The 26,814-nt window shown below is 48.1% G+C and overlaps 1 protein-coding gene across 1 annotated transcript in view; it reads right to left on the reverse strand.

Moving 5' to 3' along the window:
- The window catches only part of LOC100436909 (uncharacterized), a 69,564-nt gene that overhangs the window by 39,973 nt on the left and 2,777 nt on the right, over positions 1-26,814 (reverse strand). Inside the window, exons 2-4 of the mRNA XM_063727231.1 lie at positions 14,161-14,362; positions 13,403-13,735; positions 13,097-13,224 (exon numbers count right to left, since the gene is read on the reverse strand). Of these exons, the coding sequence (XP_063583301.1) occupies positions 13,097-13,224; positions 13,403-13,735; positions 14,161-14,362 (663 nt within the window). The remainder of the gene's footprint in view (positions 1-13,096; positions 13,225-13,402; positions 13,736-14,160; positions 14,363-26,814) is intronic.

Consider the following 26,814-nt stretch of genomic DNA (forward strand, 5'->3'; position numbering starts at 1 on the left):
TGTAGTCCCAGCTACTTGGGAGGCTGAGGCAGGAGAATCACCTGAACCCGGGAGGCAGAGGTTGTGATGAGCCGATATCATACCATTGCACTCCAGCCTGGACAAGAAGAGCAAAACTCCATCTCAAAAAAAAAAAAAAAAAAAACCCAAAAATTAGTCAGGTATTGTGGTGCACGCTTATAATCCCAGCTACTCAGGAGGCTGAGGCAGGAGCATCGCTTGAACCTGGGAGGCAGAGGTTGCAGTGAGCCAAGATCGTGCCAATGCACTGCACTCCAGCCTGGGTGACAGAGCAAGACTCGATCTCCAAAAAGAAAAAAGAAAGAAAGAGGAGGTCCAGGGGGCACAGTATAAAGGGCCAGGGACTAGGAGGGGCACCTGTGTCCCACAGCCACCCGGACACCAACACCTTCTGTGAGCTCTGGAATGTCTGACTCCTCTAGTCTATTACATAGTTTTGTAATCCTAACAATATCAAACATCAAACCACAGGATTAGAAGGGGGCTTCCATGCTATTTCAGGAGTCCTGAAATGTATACAGACAGGAGCAGACAGGACACAGAAGACAGGAGGAAAAACAAGAGAAGTCCTGCCAGACCAGAAAGGCACTTTGTAACAGGTGGTATGGAGACCGTGTAACTGGGTATAATTAGGAGGGAACATATGAGGTCCTCTCTTTTCTGATCTTCTGCAAGGAAACAAAAAGATACATCCTTGAGAGTAGAATGACAACAACACACACACACACACACACACAGGCAGTCAGAAAACAGTTGTATCCCACCAGGCACAGTGGCTCACATCTGTAATCCCAGCACTTTGGGAGGCTAAGGCAGGACAATCACTTAAGGTCTTGAGTTTGAGGCCAGCCTGGGCAACACAGCCAAACCCTGTCTCTGCAAAAAATAAAAATAAAAAAACTAGCCAGGCATGGTGGTGCATGCCTGTGGTCCCAGCTACTTGGGAGGAGGAAGCGTGAGAATCATTTGAGCCCAGGAGTTCAGGGCTGCAATGAGCACACCACCGCACTCCAGCTGGGACGACAGAGCAAGACCCTGTCTCTAATGATAAAAATAAATGAGATTTTAAAATCAATTAAAAAAAGCAGTTGCATCCCTACTGTCAAGTCCCTTCCTGTCTGACTACTTTTGCCTGCATTGATAACAAGGGTAATTGGTAGACAATACCTATGGTTTCCACATTCCCACAAAGGCAAAGGAAATAAGAATGATAGCATCCTGCCTTTCCTGAACGTACGTCAGGGGCTTTTATATAAACCTGATGAGACACCCAACTTCTAAGGAACTGGAAGAAAATGCCAGATGTGAAATTAAACATTCATTCTCACAAGTCCGCTTTGAACTCCAACAGGAACTTAGAGCCAGTCTGTACGTGGCACTGCAGAATAGCAAACCTTGTTCTTCTGGAAACAAAACATGTTTCTAAAATCCTGCAAGCCGGCGGGGCACAGTGGCTCACACCAGTAATCCCAGCACTTTGGGAGGCCGAGGTGGGTGGATCATTTGAGGTCAGGAGTTTGAGACCAGCCTAGCCAACATGGTGAAACCCTGTCTGTACTAAAAATACAAAAATTAGCCGGGCGTGGTGGCACACGCCTGTAATCCCAGCTACTCTGGAGGCTGAGGCAGGAGAATTGCTTGAACCCGGGAGGCAGAGGTTGCAGTGAGCCGCGATCGTGCCACTGCACTCCAGCCTGGGCAACACAGTGAGACTCCATCTCAAAACAATAGTAATACTAATAATAATAACAACCCTTCAAGGCAGCTGGACAAGGTGGCTCACACCAGTAATCCCAGACCTTTGAGAGGCCAAGGCAGGTGGATGGCTTGAGGTCAGGAGTTTGAGACCCACCTGGGCAACATGGGGAAACCCCATCTCTACTAAAATACAAAAATTAGCCAGTCATGGTGGCACATGCCTGTAGTCCCAGCTACTCAGGAGGCTGAGGCAGGAGAATTGCTTAAATCACGGAGGCGGAGGTTGCAGTGAGCTGAGATCGTGACACTGCACTCCAGCCTGGGCAACAGAGTAAGACTCAGCTCAAAATAATAATAATAATAGGCAACATGGCCGGGCGCAGTGGCTCAAGCCTGTAATCCCAACACTTTGGGAGGCCGAGGCAGGGGATCACGAGGTCGGGAGATCGAGACCACGGTGAAAACCCGTCTCTACTAAAAATACAAAAAATTAGCCGGGGGCAGTGGTGGGCGCCTGTAGTCCCAGCTACTCGGGCGGCTGAGGCAGGAGAATGGCATGAACCCGGGAGGCAGAGCTTGCAGTGAGCTGAAATCATGCCGTTGCACTCCAGCCTGGGCGACAGAGCGAGACTCCATCTCAAAAAAAAAAAAAATAATAATAATAATAATATGCAACATGGTGAGACCCCATCTCTACTGAAATACAAAAATTAGCCAGTCGTGGTGGCACACACCTGTAGTCCCAGCTACTCAGGAGGCTGAGGTGGGAGGACCACTTGAGTCCAGGAGGTTGAGGGTGCAGTGAGCTGTGATTGTGCCACTGCACTCCCGCCTGAGCGAAAGAGCAAGACCCTTTCTCAAAAAAATATAAATGAGTAAATGAAATAAATAAAATCCTGAGAGCCACTGCTGCCTCTCCCTGCCACCGGTGTTGGCAGAGGGCAGGGATTCCCCTCCCTGAAACACGGGCCAGAGGTTTTTGGATATCTCATGAACTTTCCAAAAGGTATCAACCCAGCGGTTTCCAGGCAGATGAAAATACAAAAAGGTCATTTGCATTCAAAGGATTCTAAACGGAAAATGACAAACCCACAGTTTTGTTTTGTTTTATTTTTTTAGATGGGGTCTTGCTCTGTTGCCCTGGCTGGAATGCAGCGGTGCAGTCTCGGCTCACTGCAACCTCCACCTCCCGGGTTCCAGCAATTCTCCCACCTCAGCCTCCCGAGTAGCTGAGATTACAGGCGTAAGCCACCGTGCTCGGCTAATTTTTGTATTTTTAGTAGAGACGGGGTTTCGCCATGTTGGCCAGGCTGGTCTCGAACTCACCACCTCAGGTGATCCACCTGCCTCGGCCTCCCAAAGTGCTGGGATTACAGGCATGAGCCACAGATTCACCAGTTTTAAACCACTTGCAGCCGATTCTTGTTATTGGTGGTAGTTTGGCTCTGTGAAATTCCCTTGAATGTTGAACTAGCGAATACTGAACCATTGTTCCTAGGAAAATGCGAGGGTAAGCACCTGCGAACTTCTGGCCACAACACATTTATCCATGGATCAATACCTAGCCTTGTTTTATGTGTGTTTCTGCTGAAAGACACTATTGAATCTATATTGTTGATTCATTAACACTGAACTTACAGCCAACAGTAATAGAACTCATGCCTGAACAAAGTTTATGTAACACATGCCTTTGTGTGTGTGTGTGTGTGTTGGTTTTGGAGTTTTTTGGTTTTTTGTTTTTTTTTTTTGAAACAGCATCTCACTCTGTTGCCCAGGCTGGAGTGCAGTGGCACCGCCTTGGCTCACTGCAACCTTCACCTCCTGGGCTCAAGCAATTCTTGTGCCTCAGCCTCCCAGGTAGCTGGGATTACAGGCGTGCGCCATCACGCCCAGCTAATTTTTGTATTTTTAGTAGAGATGGGGTTTCACCATGTTGCTCAGGCTGGTCTCGAACTCTGGCCTCAAGTGATCCACCTGCCTCAACCTCCCAAAGTTCTGGGATTGCAGATGTGAGCCACCGTGCCCTGCCACACTGCCTTTTCTCCACAAGGGTGTTGACAGCCTTCCTTAGCCAAGGAACAGTAGAGAGCTGCGCTTCAGCACCCTGGGGGGCATATGAAACAGCCCCATCACCAAGTGAAAGCACAAAAATGCTAAAAATGTGGCACCAAATAACCACAAAAAGGACTCGGGTTTTTTTTGTTTTGAGTCTCACCCTGTCGCCCAGGCTGGAGTGTAGTGGCACAATGTCGGCTCACTGCAACCTCCGCCTCCTGGGTTCAAGTGATTCTCCTGCCTCAGCCTCTGGAGTAGCTGGGACTACAGGTGCCTGCCACCACACCTGGCTAATTTTTTGTATTTTTAGTAGAGATGTGGTTTCACCATGTTAGCCAGGATGGTCTTGATCTCCTGACCTCGTGATCCACCTGCCTCGGACTCCCAAAGCGCTTGGCATGAACCACCGTGCCTGCTCAAAAAGGACTAGTTTTAATCCTCAATGTGCAGATTGTATGAATCTGACGCATAAGGGCTGAAGCAAGAAGGTGGAATGCCCCCTTACTTCACCTCAAATTTGAGACTCGCACTTATGAGCGTCCTAAAATGACGAGAAAGGCACTGAGCATGCTGGTTTGAGGGTTACAAATAAATTTTAGTGAGTAAGTGAATTCAAAAATACAGGGTCTGGGGCCGGGTGCAGTGGCTCATGCCTGTAATCCCAATACTTTAGAAGGTCAAGATGGGAGGATCACTTGAGGCCAGGAGTTCGAGACCAGCCTGGGCAACATAGCGAGACCTTATCCCTACTGAAAAGTTAAAAATTAGGCCGGGCACAGTGGCTCGCGCCTGTAATCCCAGCACTTCGGGAGGCTGAAGTGGGCGAATCACTTGAAGCCAGGAGTTTGAGACCAGCCTGACCAACATGGTGAAACCCCATCTCTACTAAAAATAAAAAAAACTAGCCTGGCATGGTGGCACGCCTGTAACCCCAGCTACTAGAAAGGCTGAGGCAGGAGAGTCACTTGAGCCCAGGAAGCAGAGGTTGCCGTGAACCCAGATCACACCACTGCAGTCCGGCCTGGGCAACAGAGTTAGTGAGACTCTGTCTCAAAAATAAATAAATAAATAAATAACAATAAAAACTAGCTGAGCATGGTGGTGTATACCTGTAGTCCCGGCTACTCAGGAGGCTGATGCAGGAGGATCGTTGATGCTCAAGAGTTGGAGGCTGCAGGGAGTTAGGACCACACCACTGCACTCCAGCCTGGGTATCAGAGCAAGAACCTGCCTCCCAAAATAAAAATTTAAATTTTAAATTTTAAAAAGAAAATATGGGATCTGGGAATGATGAGGATCAACTGGACTCAATTTAAAATTTCAACTTTAAGAATATTAATCCAATTATAAGATAAAATCTTTTAAAGTCTAGAGAAAACTATAGGGATGGAGAACAGATCTGTCATTAGGGGTGGAGGTGGTTTAGTGATAAAGGGGTGAATTGAGGGAGTTTGGACAACAATGAGACTATTCTCTATCCTAACTGTGGCAATAGCCATACAACTCTACACATGGCTTAAAAATCATAAAACGGTACATCTTTAAAAAGCCAGTTTTACTGTATGATAATTCTTAAAATATTTTGTTGTTGTTGTTACACGGTCTCACTCTGTCACCCAGGCTGGATGCAGTGGTGCAATCACAGCTCACTGCAGCCTTGACTTCCCAGGCTCAGGTGATCCTCCCACCTCAGCCTCCCTAGTAGCTGGGACCACAGGTGCTCACCACTGTATCTGGATAATTTTTTTGTAGGCTTTTGTAGAGACGGGGTCTTGCTATGTTACCCAGGCTGGTCTTGAACTCCTGGGCTCAAGAGATCCACCTGCTTCGGCCTCCCAAAGTGCTGGGATTACAGGAGTGGGCCATGACACCTGGCCTAAAAAATTATTAAACATTAAAAAGGTACATAAACCAATGGCACAGTTACCTCCCTGGACATGAATGGAATGCTTTTGGGGACAGGGGAACAAGATTTTTTTTATTATTTCTTTTCTTTTTGAGACAGGGTCGGGCTCTATCACCCAGGCTGGAGTGCAGTGGCATGAATATGGCTCACTGTAGCCTCAACCTTCTGGGCTCAAGCGATCCTCCCACCTCAGCCTCCTAAGTAGCTGGGACTACTGGTACACACCACCATGCTCAGCTAATTTTTAAATTTTTTCTAGAGACAATGTCTCATTATGTTGCCCAGGCTGGTCTCAAACTCCTGGCTTCAAGTGTTCCTTCCACCTCAGCTTCCTAAAAAGTCCAGGGATTACAGGTGTGAGCCACTGCACCCCACCACAAGATTTTGCAGAAGGACTTTTGTGGTTTATTTTCCTTTCTACACTTTTGTAATTTTTCTTTTTGCAATGAGAATGCATTACCCGTCACTATTTTAATTAAAAACCGTAAATACAGTGCAGCTGCAAAATATCAACCAGCCCACCCCAAGAAGTATTCTTTTTTTGTTTGAGAGAGAGAGGATCTCACCGTTGCCCAGGATGGAGTGCAGTGGTACAATCACAGCTCACTGCAGCCTTGCCCTTCCAGCCTCAAGAGGTCCTCCCATCTCAGCCTCCCAAGTAGCTGGGACTATAGATGCATGCCACCATGCCCGGCTAATTTTTGTTTTATTGTTAGTGGAGACAGGGTCTTGCTATGTTGTCCAGGCTGATCTGAAACTCCTGGACACATGTAATCCTCCCACCTCAGCCTCCCAGAGTGCTGGGATTGCAGGCATGAGCCACTGCACCTGGCCAAAAATATTCTTTTTTTTTTTTTGAGATGGAGTTTCACTCTGTCGCCCGGGCTAGAGTACAGTGGCGCAATCTCGGCTCACTGCAATCTCCACCTCTGGGTTCAAGCGATTCTCCTGCCTCAGCCTCCCAACTAACTGGGATTATAGGTATGTGCCACCACACCTGGCTAATTTTGTTTTTTTTTTAGTAAAGACGGGGTTTCACTGTGTTGGTCAGGCTGGTCTTAAACCCTGACCTCAAGTTATCCACCCACCTCGGCCTCCCAAAGTGCTTGGGATTACAGGCATGAGCCACCACACCTGGCCCAGAAGTATTCTTAATAGAAATTAACACAAGAGAGGTTTGAGAAAAAAAAAAAAAATCTCATTATATGCACCAGTTATATTTTGGGTTCTAGATACAGGGTTGAGAGCGTGAAATCCTCATTCAATGCCAATATAGCTGTTTAAATACATAAATTAGAAGATCATACACATGGCTAAGTAGGCAACATCACAGTGATTTTTCTCATCCTTGGAATCCGTACATTCAGTGCAACAAATAATACACGTTTCTTTAACGTCTCTTGCGGTGTAAAGAGAAAGACATAGCGTTTCATTTCACTTGCTTCACTCACGTTGTACCAGGGACCACACAAGCTATTAGGCATGCTATCATGAATGAAACCTCAAGACGTCTGTTCCAGATCAGAGGTCAGCAAACGTTGTTCTGTAAACAGCCAAAGTGTAAATATTTTGGCCGTGGAATTCCTGTTTTAACTACTCAACCTGCCGTGTGGGGGTATTTTTGTGCAGTCATAGATGATGAGTAGACAAATGAGTGTGGCTGCATGCCAATAAAACTGCATTTACAAAAACCGTGGGATTTGGCCTGAGGGCCATAGTTTGCTGACCCCCGTTCAGAAGAAGAAGTCAGAATGTATGTAAATTTCTTAGCTGGGTGCAGTGGTTCCTCATGCCTATAATCCCAGCACTTGGGAGGCACAGGAGGGAAGACTGCTTGAGGCTAGGAGTTCAAGACCAGCCTAGGCAACATAGCAAGACCCTGTCTCTACAAAAAAAAAAAAAAAAAGTTTTAATTAGCCAGGCGTGGTGGTGATTGTCTGTGATCCCAGGTCCCCAGGAGGCGGAGGCAAGCAGGTTGCTTGAGGCCAGGAATTCAAGACCAGCCTGGGCAACATAGCTAGACTCTGTCTCTACAAATAAATTTTAAAAATTAGCTAGTCATGGTGGTGCCTGCCTGTGATCCCAGTTTCTCAGGAGGTCAAGGTGGGAGGCTCACTTGAGGCCAGGAAATCAAGACCAGCCTGGGCAACATAGCGAGACTCTGTCTCCACAAATTTTTAAATTAGCTGGGCATGGTGGCACCTGCCTGTGATTCCAGCTATTTGGGGAACCTAGGTGGGAGGACTGCTCCAGGCCATGACTTGGAGGCTGCAGTAAGCTAGGACTAAACCTCTGCACTCCAGCCTGGGTGATGGAGCAAAATCCTGTCTCTAAAAAGAAATAAAAATTAAAAAAAAAAAAAAAAAAAAAAGGGCCAGACATGGTGGCTCATGCCCGTAATCCCAGCACTTTGGGAGGCTGAGATGGGTGGATCTCTTGAGGTCAGGAGTTCGGGACCAGCCTGGCCAATGGGGTGAAACTCCGTCTCTACTAAAAATACAAAAACTAGCCAGGTGGGGTGGCACGTGCCTGTAATTCCAGCTACTGGGGAGGCTGAGGCAGGAGAATTGCTTGAACCCAGGAGACGGAGGTTGTAGTGAGCCAAGATCATGCCATTGCACACCAGCCCGGGTGAAGAAGTGAAAAAAAAAAAAAAGTGTGAGCTGAGAGAAGATTAAAGGAAACACTGACCCTCTGAGAAGAGAGAGCCAACATCTTAGCCCAGGTAGAAGGAGAAGAGAACAGTAAAACTGAAGAACTTAGGCACAGGTAAGATGGGAGACGCAGCCTTCCAGGAGTAGGGATTGGCAGTGTCAAACCCAGAGGGGTCAAGTGAGGTGAGGCTGCAGGAGACGAAACTGGGAGATGAGAGATTAACTTTGAGAGTCATCGGTAAAGCGGCGGAGATGCAAGCCAGACGCTGGGGGCAGAACACTGAGAAAAGAGTGAGATAGAAAGGGCAGGGAGGACTGGCCGGGGGAAGCTGGACAGGGTGGAGGCTGGAGGTCAGTGGTGGGTAATGGGGATCGGGGGGTACTGGGTGTTTAGAGGCTGAAAAAGCATGTGGGTAAATGAAGATTCTTTTTTTTTTTTTTTTTTTGTTGAGACAGAGTCTCTCTCTGTCGCCCAGGCTGGAATGCAATGGTGGGATCTCGGCTTACTGCAACCTCTGCCTCCCAGGTTCAAGTGATTCTCCTGCCTCAGCCTCCCAAGTAGCTGGGATTACAAGGACCCACCACCACGCCTGGCTAATTTTTGTGTTTTTAGTAGAGACAGAGTTTCTCCATGTTGGCCAGGCTGGTCTCGAACTCCTGACCTCAGGGGATCCGCCCACCTCGGCCTCCCAAGGTGTTGGGATTACAGGCGTGAGCCACTGCACCCGGCCAAGGATTCTTGAACAAAGAGAAGAGAAAGAGCAAGAGCCCAGATGGGTAAATGTCTCAGGCAGGGAAAAGGTTAACTCCTGCAGTGCCGTGCCTGGCAATGTCTGGAGACATTTGTGGTTGTCATGACTAGGGGGAAGGGGATCCTACCAGGACCACGTGGGTGGAGACCAAGGTTGCAGCTCAACACTCTACATACAGGACAGCGCCCCCCAACAGGAATGATCCAGCCCCAAATGTCAGCAGTGCCGAGATTGAAAGCTGTGCTTAAACCAAAGAGGAATGGAAGTCAAGGGTAGAGTGGGGTGAGGTGGGGACCCCCGGGGACTCAGCCCACACCCTGTAGTCTCTATGCATGAATGGGGAAGGGCAAGAAGCGGGTCTCCAGGAGAGAAGCAAAGAATAAGAATAACTGCAGAGGCCAGACACCGTGGCTCATGCCTGTGATCCCAGCACTTTGGGAGGCCAAGGCGGGCAGATCGCTTGAGGCCAGGAGTTTGAGACCAGCCTGGACAAAATAGCAAGACTTCAGCTCTACACATTAAAGTAAAAATTAGCCAGGCAGGGTGGCGTGTGCCTGTGGTCCCAGCTACTAGGGAGGCTAAAATAGGAGGATGGCTTGCGTCCAGGAGGTCGAGGCTGCAGTGAGCCATCATTGCCCAACTGCACTCCAGCCTAAGCAACAGAGCAAGACCTCATCTCAAAAAATAATAGATAACTAGTTAGATAGATACAAAAATCACACTGATTCTCCTCCACCCTTCATCCCAATCAAAATGCCATATTGGGCTGGGAGTGATGGTTCACGCCTGTAATCCCAGGACTTTGGGAGGCCAAGGCAGTCAGATCACTTGAGGTCAGAAGTTTGAGACCAGCCTAATCAATATGGCGAAATGCCATCTCTACTAAAAATACAAAAATTAGCTAAGGGTGGTGATACACGCCTGTAATCCCAGCTACTCAGGAGGCTGAGGCAGGAGACACACTTGAACCTGAAAGGCGGAGGTCGAAGTGGGCAGTGAGCAAAGATCATATCACTGCACTCCAGCCCGGGCGACAGAGTGACACCTTGTCTCAAAAAAAAAAAAAACAAAAAAAAGGCCAGGCACGGTGGCTCACACCTGTAATCGCAACACTTTGGGAGGCTGAGGCAGGCAGATCATGAGATCAGGAGATCGAGACCATCCTGGCTAACACAGTGAAGCCTTGAACCTGGGAGGTGGAGGTTGCAGTGAGCCGAGATCGTGCCACTGCACTCCAGCCTGAGTGACAGAGCAAGACTCTGTCTCAAAAAAAAAAAAAAAAAACGCCATATTGGTTGACATTAGAGATTAATGATCTGAAAAGTTCTTTGCCCCTCCCCAAGCCTTCAAGAGGCATCACAGCCCATTTATTTGATAGGATTTTGTTCACCATCACCCCAAGCGTGGGGGGTATGGAGGCTCAGACTCAAAAGAACAAAGATTTGTTAAGAAACCATTGCTCTGCAGCCACACTAGCTAGATTCCAGTCCCAGCCCTGCTGCCTGCTGGCCTCAAGCGAAGATTTCTCACTTGTGAAAAGGGATGATTAAACTGCACCTCGTGGGGTTTTGCCCTGAGGATTAACTGAGATTATATATGCAAAGCGCATAGAACAGCACCTGCTGAGAGCTTGCTCTTCTAATTCTCAGGAAGGTATTATGCAGAGAATAAGGAACTCCTTAAGATGATAAAGGAGCCCAGTACACCCAGGAATTCCACCACTTGTGCCCCACTGCAGAACAAATATTTACTGAATACCTACTATGTGCCAGGCACCGTTCTGGGCTCTAGAAATGCAACGGTGAACAACAACAACAACAACAAACCATAAACCCCTGCCTATATGGAAGCCATAAATGTGCAAAGAAATAGTAAATCCATTTACTGACCCTGAAAGCACAGGCACAGATCCACAATTAATTACCAAAGCTACAAGGAACAGAAGAGCAGGGAACCACACACACGCACACATAGAATCTGGCATAGTTCGAAACCACTCATCTTGGATTTTCTTTTTATTTTATTTATTTATTTATTTTTGAGACAGAGTCTCACTCTGTCGCCCAGTGGCACGATCTTGGCTCACTGCAAGCTCCGCCTCCCGGGTTTACGCCATTCTCCTGTCTCAGCCTCCGGAGTAGCTGGGACTACAGGCGCCCGCCATCACGCCTAGCTAATTTTTTCTATTTTTTAGTAGAGACAGGGTTTCACCGTGTTAGCCAGGATGGTCGCGATCTCCTGAACTCGTGATCCACCCGCCTCGGCCTCCCAAAGTGCTGGGATTACAAGCGTGAGCCACCGCCCCCAGCCTTTTTTTTTATTTTTTTTGAGACGAAGTCTCGCTCTGTCGCCAGGCTGGAGAGCAGTGGAGCCATCTGAGCTCACAGCAACCTCCTCCTCCCGGGTTCAAGCAATTCTCCTGCCTCAGGCTCCCAAGTAGCTGGGACTACAGGCGAACACCACCAAACCCAGCTAATTTTTGTATTTTGAGCAGAGAAGGGAGTTTCACCATGTTGGCCAGGATGGTCTCCATCTCCTGACCTCGTGATCTGCCCGCCTCAGCCTCCCAAAATGCTGAGATTACAGGCTTGAGCCACCGCAGCTGGCCAGATTTTCTTAACAAGAACCCAAACTAACCGCCACCCTTCATTGAGCACCTACTGTCTCCCAGGCACCTGGGGGCGGGGCGGGGGGGGGGGTGGGCCCGGGGCTTTTAGACATTATGTGATTGACAGAGTCGACTCAGCAAACACCGTTGGTCCACTGTAGCACCTGATTTTACATGCACCCGGTTCCCCATCAATACATTTAAGAGCTTCAATTCCTTCCCTCCCTGACCCCTTCCTCATCACGACTGATTTCCTTTTATGGAGAAATCTGAAACAGTAACCCAACAGATATTTTTAAAGCAGGGCCTCAGACCCCACAGTGGGAAACCCAGGCTATATTCTCTTAAATGATTGCGCCATCTTCATCCTACAACCCCAAAGGTGCCTGTTGTCAAGCCCAAGGAAGATGCTGCCCACACGTGGGAGAGGGGCCCATGAGGTCAGAGGGAACCAAAGGCTCACTCAAGGTCAAAGGCTCCTTCATGAAGGGCAGGGCTGAGGGGAGAGGAGGGGTCAAGGAGACAGCAGACAAGGGACAGTAGTCCAGATTCTTGGGCAGAACGGGACACAGAGAGGTTCAAGTCCTGGCTCTGGCACTGACTTTAGGGCAAGGGAGTTATGCGTCCTACCTGAGCCTCAGTTTACTCCTCTGTGAAATGGGTGCATAACTGTATCTGCCTCCGGGGGCCACTGTGACAGTCCAGAGAGATAAGATAGACCAGCCTGTGGCATGCGGTGATACCAATTACAATAAATAGGGTAAAAAACCGCCACTCCTTCTGCTACAATTGCTGCTATTGCTAAGGCTTTAGAATTTGCCTCCGGACATCTGGAAACAGAACCCAAAAGGGTAAACATGGACCTAGAGTCCGGGGTGGCCACGGGCCTAGATCCAAGGTAGTTGGGTAGAGGGGGGTTCTGCAGTCCCCGACCCCAGGCAGCGTCACCCACCTCTGAGGCACTCAGGGCGCTTGGCTCTACTACACCATATGCGCTCGGGGGACTTGGCTGTCCGGGGCTGTCCAGACCCAGTGACCCCCCTTCCCGGCCGCGACCCAAAGAGGACGCGTGTCGTGTCTCCGGAGGGACTTGGGCTCGGAGGGGCCGGGGCACGTGTCGGAGGCGCGCTCCAGAGAGGCGCCCGCGGCGGGGCGGGCACTGGGGCAAGGTTCCTCGGGCTCAGGTCGGGCACGCGGGGCGCGGAGGCGCGAGCCCGGGCGGGCAAAGGCCACGGTCAGCGGCTTCCCGCCCCCCAACGCGATGCAGGAGCTACCATCCCGGCCACCGCCCCCCGCCCCCGGGGAGGGTTCTCAGTCCACAAGCTGGGGCTCGATTTTGGCTTGGGTGGGGTCCTCTTCCCATCGCGACGCTCTCCGCCCACGCCCGCGCCCCCAGACTCACCCTCTCCGGGGTACAGGTGGCCCGCGGCGCCCAATAGCAGCGCGGCCATCGCCACCAGCAGCGGCGCGGCCGCCGCCCCCCGCCGGCCCCCGGTGCCCATGGCTGCGGGAGCGCGAGGTCTCCTCGGATCAGAGAGCGCGGCGCTGGCCCGCGGGGGTCATGCTCCGAGGCGGCCACCCAAGAGGCGCTGGGGGCCGCGCGTCCTTCTCTTCCAGGCCGGCGACCCGAAGGCCTCAGCCCCCCTGCCGGGGAGGGCCCAGAGGCAGCCCTGGGAAGGGCGCGCGCGGCTTCGCCAGCTACAAATACTGAGCGGAGGCTCTCGCGGTGGCGGCCCCGACCCCCCGGCCGCTGCGGCCGGGGCCCCGTCCCAGGATCTCGGGGCCCGGAGCTCCGCGCTGCGCCCGGTACTGTCTCTCGGCTCTCGGCCCCGCGCGCTCTGGGTCGCGATCTGCGGGCTCCGGGACAGAGGGACGCGCGGACCGACGGACTAGCTGACTGGCGGGCGGGCACCTGGGCTGGCGGGTGGCGGGCGGACGGCGGGAGAGAGGGCTGCTCGGGCCCGTAAACAACGCGGCCCGTCAGCTGGTCCTCGTGCGGGCCGCGGGAAAAGGCGGCGCGGATCTGGCCTAGGAAGGGACTCTGCGCCCGGGAGACGCCCAGGAGAGGGAGGGAAATCTTGCAGGGGAGGGAGATGCCGCCCGGCCCCGCCCCGCCCCGCCCGCCTCCCCGCCTCCCTGTGCCGGGCCCCGCGCTGGAGGCTCTGGGCGCGCCGGGACAGAGGGGGCGCCCCAGATCCGCGCGCCCTACAACCCCGAGTCTCCTCCAGTTTCAGACCCCCGGAGGCGCCCCACAGGCCCGACCCAGCGGCACAGATCCTTTCTCGACCATTTTGCTATTTTGTTCATAGTGGGCTTTGGAGGATTCCTGTTGATTTTTTAAAAAATACTGCATTAAAATGTTTATTTTGGTGACTCGAGGTGGTTTTGGTTTCTTTCTTCTCCATTTTTTTTTTTTTTTTTTTGGCACTCCCTTAAATTTTGCACCCCAGGCGAGTAGTGTCTCACTCGCCTTTCCTCAGTCCGGGCCTGACCAGCGACACTCGTCCCAGAGCGCGTGGGCGCCCCCAGATGTCCCGCCCGCGCGTGCGCCCCGGCCCAGGGGCGAGACCCAAGCCAGGCCCCTGGGGACAGCCACGTGCCCGCGTGCCCAGTGCGCTCCCTGTGTTCAAGTTGGAGAAATGACACCTGGAAAAATGTGCAGACGCTTCTGAAAGGGCAAAGAAGACGCTAAAGAAGACGCCGGAGACCTCGACTAGGGCGCGGGTGGACATCTCTGATTTTCAGCAGACCAGCCTGTATGTGTCTGAACGTCTAGCAATGACATTCACCAACAAGGCGGGACAGTGGTTCCACCTACCTTACTGCAGGAGAGGAAGGGGCTTTCAGTATAGGAAAACCAGAACTCAGTGGGAGGAGGGTTCCTCCACCCCTCACTCCTGTGTGGTCTTGGACCAGAGACTTTACTGTCTCTGGGCCAGTTTCACTTTCACTTGTGTAATGGGTTTAATAATACCTGCATGCCAGATCTGGGGAGGTACCCGGGAAAGAAAACTTAAGAAGGCGCCCATCACAACCCTAGACCGAAGGCATTCATTCTTCTTTTATTTAATAAATAGTTTGCTAGGAGTTGGACCCACTGTTCATGCAACAGGCCAAACCTATTCCTGCCTCCGGGCCTTTGCCCCAGCATTTCCCTTGCCTGTAACACTCCAAGATGGCTTCATCTCTGCTCCAAGGCGCCATCCCTAACCATATTTTTGCAAATCCTCCCCCCAGTTCCCTGTTTCCTTCTCTCTCTCTCTTTTTTTTTTTTTAGATGGAGTTTTTCTCTGTTGCCCAGGCTGGAGTGCAATGGCCAGATCTCAGTTCACTGCAACATCACCTGCCTGGGTTCAAGCGATTCTCCTGCTTCAACCTCCCAAGTAACTTGGATTACAGGCATGCACCACTACACCCGGCTAATTTTTTGTATTTTTAGTAGAGATGGGATTTCACCATGTTGGCCTGGCTGGTCCCAAACTCCTGACCTCAGGTGATCCACCGGCCTTGGCCTCCCAAAGTACTGGGATTACAGGCCTGAGCCACTGCGCCCGGCCCCTTCTCTCTCATTTTCATAGCATGTTTACCCCTCTACCTGCAATTGGTTTTTTTTTTTTTTTTCTTTTCTTTCTTTTTTTTCCTTTTGACAGAATCTTGCTGTCACCCAGGCAGGAGTGCAGTGGTGCAATCCTAGCTTCCTGCAGCCTTGAACTCCTGGCCTCAAACAATCCTCCTGCCTTGGCCTCCCAAGGTGCTAGGATTACAGGCATGCGCCACTGTGATTGGCCTTGAAATTCTTATTCGTTTTCTGTGTCTTCTCCCCTCCCCCTGAAGGCAGAAATCTTTTCGGTCTTGTTTCACTGCTTAAACCCAGTGCCTGACATATCTGTCGCTTAATAAATATTTGTTGAGTGGGAGAATCAACAAGCAATAAGTAATAGGGGATTTTTCAGTGAGCAAAATAAACATGACCCATTTCCTTATGGAGTTCACAGCTGAGCCAGGGAGAGCCCTTAAAATAATTGAGTGTGTGATGAGTTGAGGGGAATGGGAGGTGCATAGGGAGGAGTTTGCTGAGGACATGGGGTTTTTTGTTTGTTTGTTTGTTTGTTTTTTGATGGATCTTACTCTGTTGCCCAGGCTGGAGTGCAGTGGCACGATCTTGGCTCACTGCAACCTCCGCCTCCCAGGTTCAAGCAATTCTCCTGCCTCAGCCTCTAGGGTAGCTGGGATTACAGGGGCATGCCACCACGCCCGGCTAATTTTTGTATTTTTAGTAGAGACAGGGTTTCACCATATTGGACAGGCTGGTCTTGAACTCCTGACCGCAAGAGATTCACCTGTCTCGGCCTCCCTAAGTGCTGGGATTACAGACGCGTGAGCCACCGCACATGACTGAGGACGTGGTTTTGAGCTTAACTCTGAAAATGAAGAGGAGCCAGCCTAGGGAAGCCATAGGGATGTGTTTCAGGTAAGGGGAAGGCATGAGCAAAGGCCCAGAGGAGGCTGGGCAAGGCATTCTTGCAACTGAACCAGGCACTCACTGTAGCTGTAGAAAAGAAAGAGGAGAAAGTGAGGCCATGGGTAAGAACTGCAGTGGGCCCTTGAACATGAGTTTGAACCATGCACATCTTTTTTTTTTTTTTGAGGCAGAGTCTCGCTCTGTCACCCCGGCTGGAGTGCAGTGGAGCAATCTCAGCTCACTGCAGTCTCCACCTCCCGGGTTCAAGTGATTCTCCTGCCTCAGCTTCCCAAGTATCTGGGACTACAGGCACACGCCACCTTACCCGGTTAATTTTTGTATTTTTAGTACAGACGGGGTTTCACCATGTTGGCCAGGCTGGTATCGAACTCCTGACCTCAGCTGATCTGATCAGCCTCCCAAAGTGAGGTCATCTTTTAAACAGAATGTTTTTCAATAAATATATTGGAAACATTTTTAGAGATTTGCAATAGTTTGAAAAGACTTGCAGATGAACTTGGTAGTCAAGAAATATAAAAAAAAATTAAGTTAGGTATGTCATGAATGCATAAAATATATGTAGATACTAGTCTGTTTTATTATTTTTGTTATTATTTTCTTTTAGAGACAGGGTCTTGCTCTGTTGCCCAGGCTGGAGAACAGTGGCCCAATCATGGCTCACTGTAACTTCCAACTCCTGGGTTCAAGCGATCCTCCTGGCAAGCACCAACACGCCTGGCTAATTTTTTTATTTTTATAGAGACGAGGTCTCACCATGTTGCCCAGGCTGGTCTCAAACTCCTGAACTCAAGTGATCTTCCCGCCTCTACCTCCCAAAGTGCCGAGATTACAGGCATAAGGCACCATGCCCAGCCCTATTTTATCATTTGCTAGCGTAAAATATATACAAATCTGTTATAAAAAGTTAAAATGTATTAAAACGTAAACATACACTTACAAACCATACATGGTGTTATTCCAAGTCAAGAAAAATGTAAATAAACGTAAAGACGCAGCATTCAATCATAACTGCATAAAATTAACTGTAGAATATATTGTGTTATTGTAACAATTTCATAGCCACCTCCTGTTGCTACTGGAGTGAGTGCAAGTGTTGCAAGTATCCGCTTAAAATGTCATGTTACATTAATTATCTCCCTGTGGGCAGTTCGCCTCTCCAGGAAATTGTGCCCCAGTAAAAAGGGATCTCTTGGCGGTTCCCGCATATCTTTCACTGTGTTTAGTGCAATACCGCAAACATTGAATAACATCCTGAGACCCATGTAAAGTGCCACGAGTGATGCTGGAAATGCTCCCGAGAAGCAGAGAAAAGTCAGGACAGGACAAGAAAAAGTTGAATTGCTTGCTACATAACAAAAATGGAGCTCTACAGCTGCGGTTGTCTGCTTCAGACAGACAATTCATCTTGTAAACATATTTATGGCATTGATAAATATTGTAGCGCTCTGTAACTGTAAATGTATTTTCTCTTCCTTGTGATTTTCTTTTTTTTTTTTTCTTTTTGGAGACAGGGTTTCACTCTGCTGCCCAGGCTGGAGTGCAGTGGCACCATCAGGGCTCACTGCTGCCTCTACCTCCTAACTTCGGGTAATCCTCCCGCCTCAGCCTCCCAGGGAGCTGGGATTATAGGCACGTGCCACCATGCCCAGCTGTGATTTTTTAAATAACATTTTCTCTTCTCTAACTTGCTTTATTGTAAGACTGCAATGTGTAGAGGCCAGGCACGGTGGTTCACTCCTGTAATCCCAGCCCTTTTGCAAGACAGAGGGAGGTGGATCACTTGAGGTCAGGAGTTCGAGACCAGCCTGCCAACATTACAAAACCCCGTATCTACTAAAAATACAAAAGTTAGCTAGGTGTGGTGGCATGTGCCTGTAATTTCAGCTACTCTGGAGGGCTGAGGCATGAAAATTACTTGAACCCAAGAGGCGGAGGTTGCAGTGAGCTGAGATCATGCCACTAGCGCACTCCAGCCTAGGTGATGCAGTTAGACTCTATCTCAAAATAATAATAATAATAATAATAATAATAATAATAATAATAATAATAAAGTAAGAAAGAAAGAAATACAGTATGTAATACTTGTAACATACAAAATGCCTGTTAATCAGCTGTTTATGTTATTGCTAAGTCTTCAGGTCAACAGCAGTCTATAAGTAGTTAAGTTTTCAGGGAGTCAAAAGTTACATTCAGATTTTCAACTCTGTAGGGGTGAATTGGCACCAGTAGCCACAACACTATTGAAAGGTCAACTATAAAAAGTGCAGAACCTAGAATATGCCATATTAAAATTTGCTTTGGGGCTGGGTATGGTGGCTCATGCTTGTAATCATAATCCCAGCACTTTGGGATGCCAAGGTGGGTGCATCACTTGAGCCCAGGAGTTCGAGACCAGCCTGGGCAACAAGGCAAAACCCTGTCTCTACCAAAAATACAAAAAAATAGCCAAGCATGGTGGTGGGTGCCTATAGTCCCAGATACTCAGGAGGCTGAGGTAGGAGGATCGCTTGAGCCCAGGAGGCAGAGGCTGCAGTGAGCTGAGATCGCCCCACGCACTCCAGCCTAAGCAACAGAGGGAGACTCCATCTCAAAAAAAAAAAAAAGATTTGCATCTCCATGATACTAAAAATGCATTTGGTAAACTTCACAGCCATTCAGATATGAAACCATAAGACTTTATGATATGAAAATTTTATTTTATAATCCTCAGACTGAGGAAAGTTTCTCCAAGCCAGACGTGAATCCCAAGTTTAACTTTGTAAAATAACAAACTTGGCTATGTAGAAATTAAGATTGTATGAATAGCCAAAAAAAAAGTCTCATATATCAAGTCAAAAGACAGATTTTTAAAGAAGTTTTTCTTGGCCAGGTGTAGTGGCTCACGCCTGTAATCCCAGCACTTTGGGAGGCCAAGGCAGGTGGATCACTTGAGGTCAGGAGTTTGAGACCAGCCTGACCAACATGGTGAAGCCCGGTCTCTACTAAATACAAAAAATTAGCTGGGCGTGGTGATGCATGCCTGTAATCCCAGCTACTTGAGAGGCTGAGGCAGGAGGCTCACTTTAACCCAGAAGGCAGAGGTTGCAGTGAGCCGAGATCGCGCCATTGCACTCCAGCCTGGGCAACAACAGCAAAACTCCATCTCAAAAAAGAAAAGAAAAGAAAAATTTTTCTGTTGATGCATAACAGATGTACATAGTTTTGGGGTACATGTGATAATTTAATAGATTCATATAACTTGTAAAGATCAAATCAGTGCACTTGGGATTTCCTTCACCTTAAATATTTGTCTTGTCTTTATGTTAGAAACAGTCAAATTCTTCTCTTCTAGCTATTTTGAAATATTCAATAGGCTATTGTATAGTCACCCTACTGATCTAACAAACACTGTCTTATTTCTTCTATCAAACTGTACGTTTGTACCTAATAATCAATTTCTCTTCATCTCCCTCTTTCTCCTACCCTTCCTGGTAAACCAACAATCTACTGTCTATCTTTTTTTTTTTTTTTTTGAGATGGAGTCTTGCTCTGTCGCCCAGGCTGGAGTGCAGTGGCATTATCTCGGCTCACTGCAAGCTCCGCCTCCCGGGTTCACGCCATTCTCCTGCCTCAGCCTCCCGAGTAGCTGGGACTACAGGCGCCCGCCACCGAGTCCGGCTAATTTTTTGTATTTTTAGTAGGGACAGGGTTTCACCGTGGTCTCAATCTCTTGACCTTAGGTGATCTGCCTGCCTCAGCCTCCCAAAGTGCTGGGATTACAATTGTGAGCCACCGCGCCCGGCTACTGTCTATCTTTATGAGATCCACTTTTTTTTTTTTTTTTTTTTTTTAAGACGAAGTCTCGCTCTGTCACCCAGGCTGCAGTGCAGTGGTGCGATCTTGGTTCACTGCAACCTTCACCTCCTGGGTTCAAGCGATTCTCCTGCCTCAGCCTCCCGAGTAGCTGGGGCTACAGGTGCCCACCACCACCTCCGATTAAATTTTTGTATTTTTAGTAGAGATGGGGTTTTACCATGTTGGCCAGGCTGGTCTCGAATTCCTGACCTCAAGTGATCCATCCACCTCAGCCTCCCAAAGTGCAGGGATTACAGGCATGAGCCACTGCACCCGTCTGAGATCCACTTTTTTAGCTCCCACATATGAGTGAGAACATGTGATATTTGTTCAAAAGACAGACGTTTTAAGTGAGGAAAGTATATGCAACAGATAAAACGCATGCATTCAGTCTGGGCAACATAGCGAGACCTTGTCTCTACAAAGAATGTGAAAATTAGCTGAGTGTGGTGATGTGCATGGATCATCCCAGCTACATGGGAGGCTGAAGTGGGAGGATCACTGGAGCCCAGGAATTCGAGACTGCAGTGAGCTATGATTGCACCACTGCACTCCAGCCTGGACAACAGAGCAAGACACTGTCTCAAGGAAAAAAAAAAAAAAAAGCTTAAGGGTCAGAAATGAGATTTTTTTTTTATTTGTACAAATTTAAGTGGTACAAGTGCAATTTTGTTACGCAGATATATTGCATCATGGTAAGCCTGTGCTTCTGGTGCATCCATTACCCAAATAATGTACATTGTGCTCCAGAAATTTAAAATGAAAGACTAAGAGAGCTTTTTGGGAGAATTGAAATATACCTCCTTGTTTTTGTTTATTATAGTAAAATACACATAACACAGAATTTATGATTTTAACCATTTTAAAGTGTATGACACAGGGATATTCAGTACATTCACGATGTTGTACAACCATTGTCACTGTCTCGTTGCAAAATGTTTTCATCACCCCAAACAGAAACCCTGTCCCCATTGGCACTCACTCCCCACCTCCGCTCCCCAGCCCCAGGCATCCACTAATCCGCTAATCTCTGTGGACTTGCCTGTTCTGCAAACTCCATATAAATGGAGCAATATAATATGCGAGCTTTGGGGACTAGCTACTTTTATTTGGCATAATGTGTTCAAAGTTCATCCTTGTCGTTGCCTGAACCAGTGCTTTATTCCTTTTTATGGCTGAATGATATTCCATCATTCCTTAGAGTTTGGATGATCAGACCCATTCCACACTCCTATTTTGAACTCATGCTTATTTATTTATTTATATATTTATTTATTGAGACAAGGTCTCACTCTTGTTGCTCAGGCTGGAGCGCAGTGGCGCTATCTCGGCTCACTGCAGCCTCCACCTCCTTGGTTCAAGCGATTCTCAGCCTCCCAAGTACCTGGGATTACAGGAGTGCACTACCATGCCCGGCTAATTTTTGTATTTTTTGGTAGAGACAGGGTTTTGTCATGTTGGCCAAGCTGGTCTCCAACTCCTGACCTCAAGTGATCCTCCCGCCTTGGCCTCCCAAAAGTGCTGTGATTACAGTCATGAGCCACTGCGCCTAAATAAATCCATGCTTTTTGAAGCCTGCAATGTGAAAGTGCAAACCACGATAGTCAATAATAATTTTATTGTACTTTTTTTATTATTAATTTTTTTTTGAGACAGTCTCTGTCTGTTGCCCAGGCTGGAGTGTAGTGGTGCCATCTCGGCTCACTGCAACCTCCGCCTCCCAGGTTCAAGCGATTCTCCTGCCTCACCCTCCTGAGTAGCTGGGATTACAGGTGCCCACCACCACACCCAGCTAATTTTTGTATTTTTGTATTTTTAGTAGAAATGGGGTTTCACCATGTTGGCCAGGCTGGTCTCCAACTCCTGACCTCAAGTGATCTGCCGGGCTCAGCCTCCTAAAGTGTTGGGATTACAGGCGTGAGCCAGCACGCCCGGCTTAATTGCACATTTAAAAATAACTAAAAGAGTATAACTGGATTGTTTGTCACACAAAGGATAAATGCTTGAGGGGATGGAGACCCCATTCTCCATGAAGTGGTTATTACACATCGCATGCCTGCACCAAAACATCTCGTGTGCTCTGTGAATATAATCAACCACTATGTACCCACAAAAATTAAAAACACAAACTTAAAGAAAAATAAAAGAAGTGCAACCCACAGGAATTTCTGGGCGATGAGCTTCCTCCAGTTTCTTTCTTTCTTTTTTTTTTTTTTTGGAGATGGAGTCTCCCTCTGTCACCCAGGCTGGAGTGCAATGGTACAGTCTCGGCTCACTGCAACTTCTGCCTCCCGGGTTCAAGCGATTCTCCTGCCTCAGCCTCCAGAGTAGCTGGGATTACAGGGGCCCACCACCATGCCTGGCTAATTTTTGTATTTTTAGTAGAAATGGGGTTTCACCATGTTGGTCACACTGGTCTTGAACTGCTGACCCCGTGATCCGCCCACCTCGGCCTCCCAAAGTGCTGGGATTACAGGCTTGAGCCACCGTGCCCGGCCGCTTCCTCCAGTGTCTTATGCTGCTAGGGCCGTGATCAGAATTGAGGCTTCATGTTAAAGAGTTTGAGAGAGCACAGATATTACCTGGGCTCAACATATAAAACTCTTAGAAAGTGATTGGGAGAGCCAGGCGCGGTGGCTCACGCCTGTAATCCCAGCACTTTGGGAGGCCAAGGAGGGTGGACCACCTGAGGTCAGGAGTTCAAGACCAGCCTGGGTAAGATGGTGAAACCCCATCTCTACTAAAAATACAAATATTAGCTGGGTGTGGTGGCATGAGCCTGTAATCCAAGCTATTCAGGAGGCTGAGGCAGGAGAGTCGCTTGAGCCCAGGAGGCGGAGGTTGCAGTGAGCCAAGATTGTGCCATTGCACTCCAGCCTGGGCTACAGAGCGAGACTCCATCTCAAAATAAATAAATAAATAAATAAATAAAATGATTGAGAGGCCAAGGTGGGTGGATTGCTTAAGTTCAGGAGTTCAAGACCAGCCTGGGCAACATGGTGAAACCCTGCCTCTACCAAAAGTACAAAAATAGCCACTGCACTCCAGCCTGAATGACAGTGAGACCCTGTCTCAAAAAAAGAAACAAAGAAAGAGAGGGAGAGGGAGAGAGAGAGAGAGAGAGAAAGAAAGAGAGAGAGAGAGAAAGAGAGAAGAGAGAAAGAAAGAAATAGAAAAAAGGAAATCAAGGGAAGGGGAAGGGGAGGGGGAGGGGAGGGGGAGGGGAGGGGGAGGGGAGGGGGAGGGGAGGGGGAGGGGAGGGGGAGGGGAGGGGGAGGGAGAGGGGGAGGGGAGAGGAAGGAAGAAGGGAAGAAGGGAAGAAGGGAAAGGGAAGGGCAGGGCTTCTATGTCAAACTATTTGTGCCTGAATCAGGCAAAGAATATAAAGGAAGTATTACCAATTTATCTGGAGATACTGGCGCAATGGTCTTTGCTTCTCTCTCTTCCCATTTCCCTCTCCTCTGTGCACTTTTCAAGAAAGACGAAGACAAAATTTATGTAAAATATTCTCATTTCTCAAAAGCACTTCTTGGATTTGTTTTGCAAATGTACAAGACCCTTTCCCACTGGCTGAGAGAGGTAGTTACCTGAATCTAGGTAGAAAATGATTATGTAAAATTTTATAAGTAAAATTATTTTTGCAACATAAACACTGAAAAGATATTCAGTGAAACAATGTCATGTTTCAAGAAAAGACCAAGCTACATCTACATGTCCTGAGATGAGAACTTCCAATATATATATATTACTACCTAAAAAAAATTAAATGCAGAACCATGTACCTGAAACACTATCATTTGCATTTTAAAGGGCGGTGAGGTACAGCCACGCATGCTAACCTATACGCATTCACAGATATTTCCAGAATCTTGAAGTACGTCTCCAAAAACACATTCAAAACTGGCAATCTTTTTTTGTCTGTTTGAAGAGTTTTAACCATGTATATTAATACCCTTTTTAAAACACAGCACGAGACAGTTACATTTTTTTTTTCAGAACAGCATCACCATAGCTACAAAGTGACATAAAATAAAATACGAAGAGAGCCGGGCGTGGTATGCCCCGCCTGTAGTCCTGGCTACTCCGGAGGCTGAGGCAGAAGGATCGCTTGAGCCTGGGAGTTCAAGGATATAGAGAAACATGTTCCCGCCTCTGAATACCACTGTATTCCAGCCTGGTTGACATAGGGAGACCCCACCTCCTAAGAAAAAAAAAAAAAAAAACTTAGAAAAACATTTAACAGCAATGGCTCTAACCTAAATTTTTAAAAAAACTAATGCTTTATAACTTGAATAAATACAGAAATGTGCCTTATTATTTCTGGGAAAAAGAACAGAATATTGGAGGCCAGGCACAGTGGCTCATGCCTATAATCCCAGGGCTTTGGGAGGCCCAGGCAAGAGGATCACATGAGGCCAGGAGTTCAAGACCAGCCTGGGCAACATAGCAAGACCCTGTCTCTACAAAAAAAAAAAAAAAAGGTAAAAATTAGCTGAATGTGGTGGTGCCTGCCTGTGGTCCCAGCTACTCCAGAGGCTGAGGTGGGAGGATCACTTGAGTCTAGGAGTTCAAGGCTGCAGTTAGCTATGATTGTATCATTGCACTCCAGCCCAGGTGACAGAGCCAGATCTTGTCTCAAAAAAAAAAACAAAAAAAACAAAACTTCAAAATCTATACCTAAAAGAGTATAGAAAAATTATTCTGAAGTTCATCTGGCATAGGGTTTCTCAACCTCAGGGCTATGGACACTGAGGCATGGATAATTCTTTGTTGTGGAAGGCTATCCTGCACATTGTAGAATGTTTGTATTGTGTGTGTGTGTGTGTGTGTGTGTGTGTGTGTGTGTGTGTGTGTGACCGAGTCTGGCTCTGTCACCTAGGCTGGACTATAGTGGCGCAATCACGGCTCACTGCAACCTCCACCTCCTGAGTTCAAGTGATTCTCCTGCCTCAGTCTCCCGAGAAGCTGGGATTACAGGTGTCCACCACCGTGTCTGGCTAATTTTGTTATGTTTTTAGTACAGACAGAGTTTCACCATGTTGGCCAGGCTGGTCTCGAACCCCTGACCTCAAGTGACCAGGAGCATGGACTCACATCCCAGTTCTGCTGCTAGACCAAGATGTTTGGCCGAGACCAAGTAGAGTACCTCAACCACTAGCTCTTTCTCCAGAACAACTCTTTTGTGGCTGTGAACTGCCTTCATCAACCCAATCACCAATCCCAGACCCTGGATGTCCACTGCAAGACCCGCTGCCTACTCTGCCCTCTGAACACCTCTCTACCTGCTTCCTTCACTTTCAGTTCTTTCTTATTTATTTATTTTTGAGATTAAATCTTGCTATGTTGCCCAGGCTGGGGTGCAGTGGCAGGTTCTCGGCTCACTGCAAGCTCCTCCTCCCAGGTTCAAGCGTTTCTCCTGACTCAGCCTCCTGAGTAACTGGGACCACAAGCATGCACTACCATGCCCAGCTAATTTTTGTATTTTTAGTAGAGATGAGGTTTTACCATGTTGGCCAGGCTGGTCTTGAACTCCTGACCTCATTATCTGCCTGCCTCGGCCTCCCAAAGTGCTGGGATTGCAGGTGTGAGCCACTGCACACGGCCCTTCTTTTCATTTTTTAAAAGACAGGTTCTCAATCTGTCGCCCAGGCTGGAGTGCAGTGGCACAAGTTCAGCTCACAGCAACCTCCATCTCCGAGGTTCAAACGATTCTCCTGCCTCACCTTCCCAAGTAGCTAGGACTACAGGTGTGCACCACCACGCCCAGCTAATTTTTGTATTTTTAGCACAGAGGGGTTTTCACCGTGTTGGCCACACTGGTCTTGAACACCTGACCTCAGATGATCCACCCACCTCAGCCTCCCAAAGTGCTGGGATTACAGGCACGAGCCACTGTGCCCAGCCCCATCTGACTTCTTAAATCACCTTGCCTTATTACCTGTCAGAGGAAGACATTTCTACTCCCTTCCCTCTCTGAGATGCTCTAGTTGCATTAGAACAATCGTAAAAGTCCATGCTTTCATTATGTGCAATAGCTCAAAACTAGAAGCAACCCAGATTTTTATCAACAGGTGAATGGATAAACCAACAGTGTTATAACCATGCCATGGATCACTGCTTCACAATAAAAAGGAAGGAACTATTGATACATCCAACAATAGGGATGTATCTCAAAATAATTCTGCTGACTTAGAAGAAGCCAGGCCATAAAAAAAATGCTTGGTACATGATTCCAGAAAATCTTAGAAATTCTGCTGACTTAGAAGAAGCCAGGCCAAAAAAAAAAAAAAAAAAAATGCATGGTACATGATTCCATTTCCATGCCTGTAATCCCAGCACTTTGGAGGCTGAGGCGGGTGGATCACGAGGTCAGGAGATCGAGACCATCCTGGCCAACATGGTGAAACCCTGTCTCTACTAAAAATACAAAAATTAGCTGGTCGTGGTGGCAGATGCCTGTAATCGCAGCTACTCGGGAGGCTGAAGCAGGAGAATCGCTTGAAACCAGAGGACGGAGGTTGCAGTGAGCCGAGATCACGCCACTGCACTCCAGCCTGGGCAACAAGAGCAAAACTCTGTCTTTAAAAAAAAAAAGTGATATAATGGACTTTGGGGACCTGGGCAGGGAAAATGGGGGGGTGAAGGATAGAAGACTACATATTAGGTACAGTGTACACTGCTTGGGTGACAGGTACACCAAAAGCTCAGAAATCGCCACTAAAGAGTTTATCCATGTAACCAAAAACCACCTGCGCCCCCAAAACTACTGAAATAAAAATAAAAATTTAAGAAATAAATAAATA

Source organism: Pongo abelii, chromosome 8, assembly GCF_028885655.2.
Source record: "Pongo abelii isolate AG06213 chromosome 8, NHGRI_mPonAbe1-v2.0_pri, whole genome shotgun sequence".
Taxonomy (NCBI): Eukaryota; Metazoa; Chordata; class Mammalia; order Primates; family Hominidae; genus Pongo; species Pongo abelii.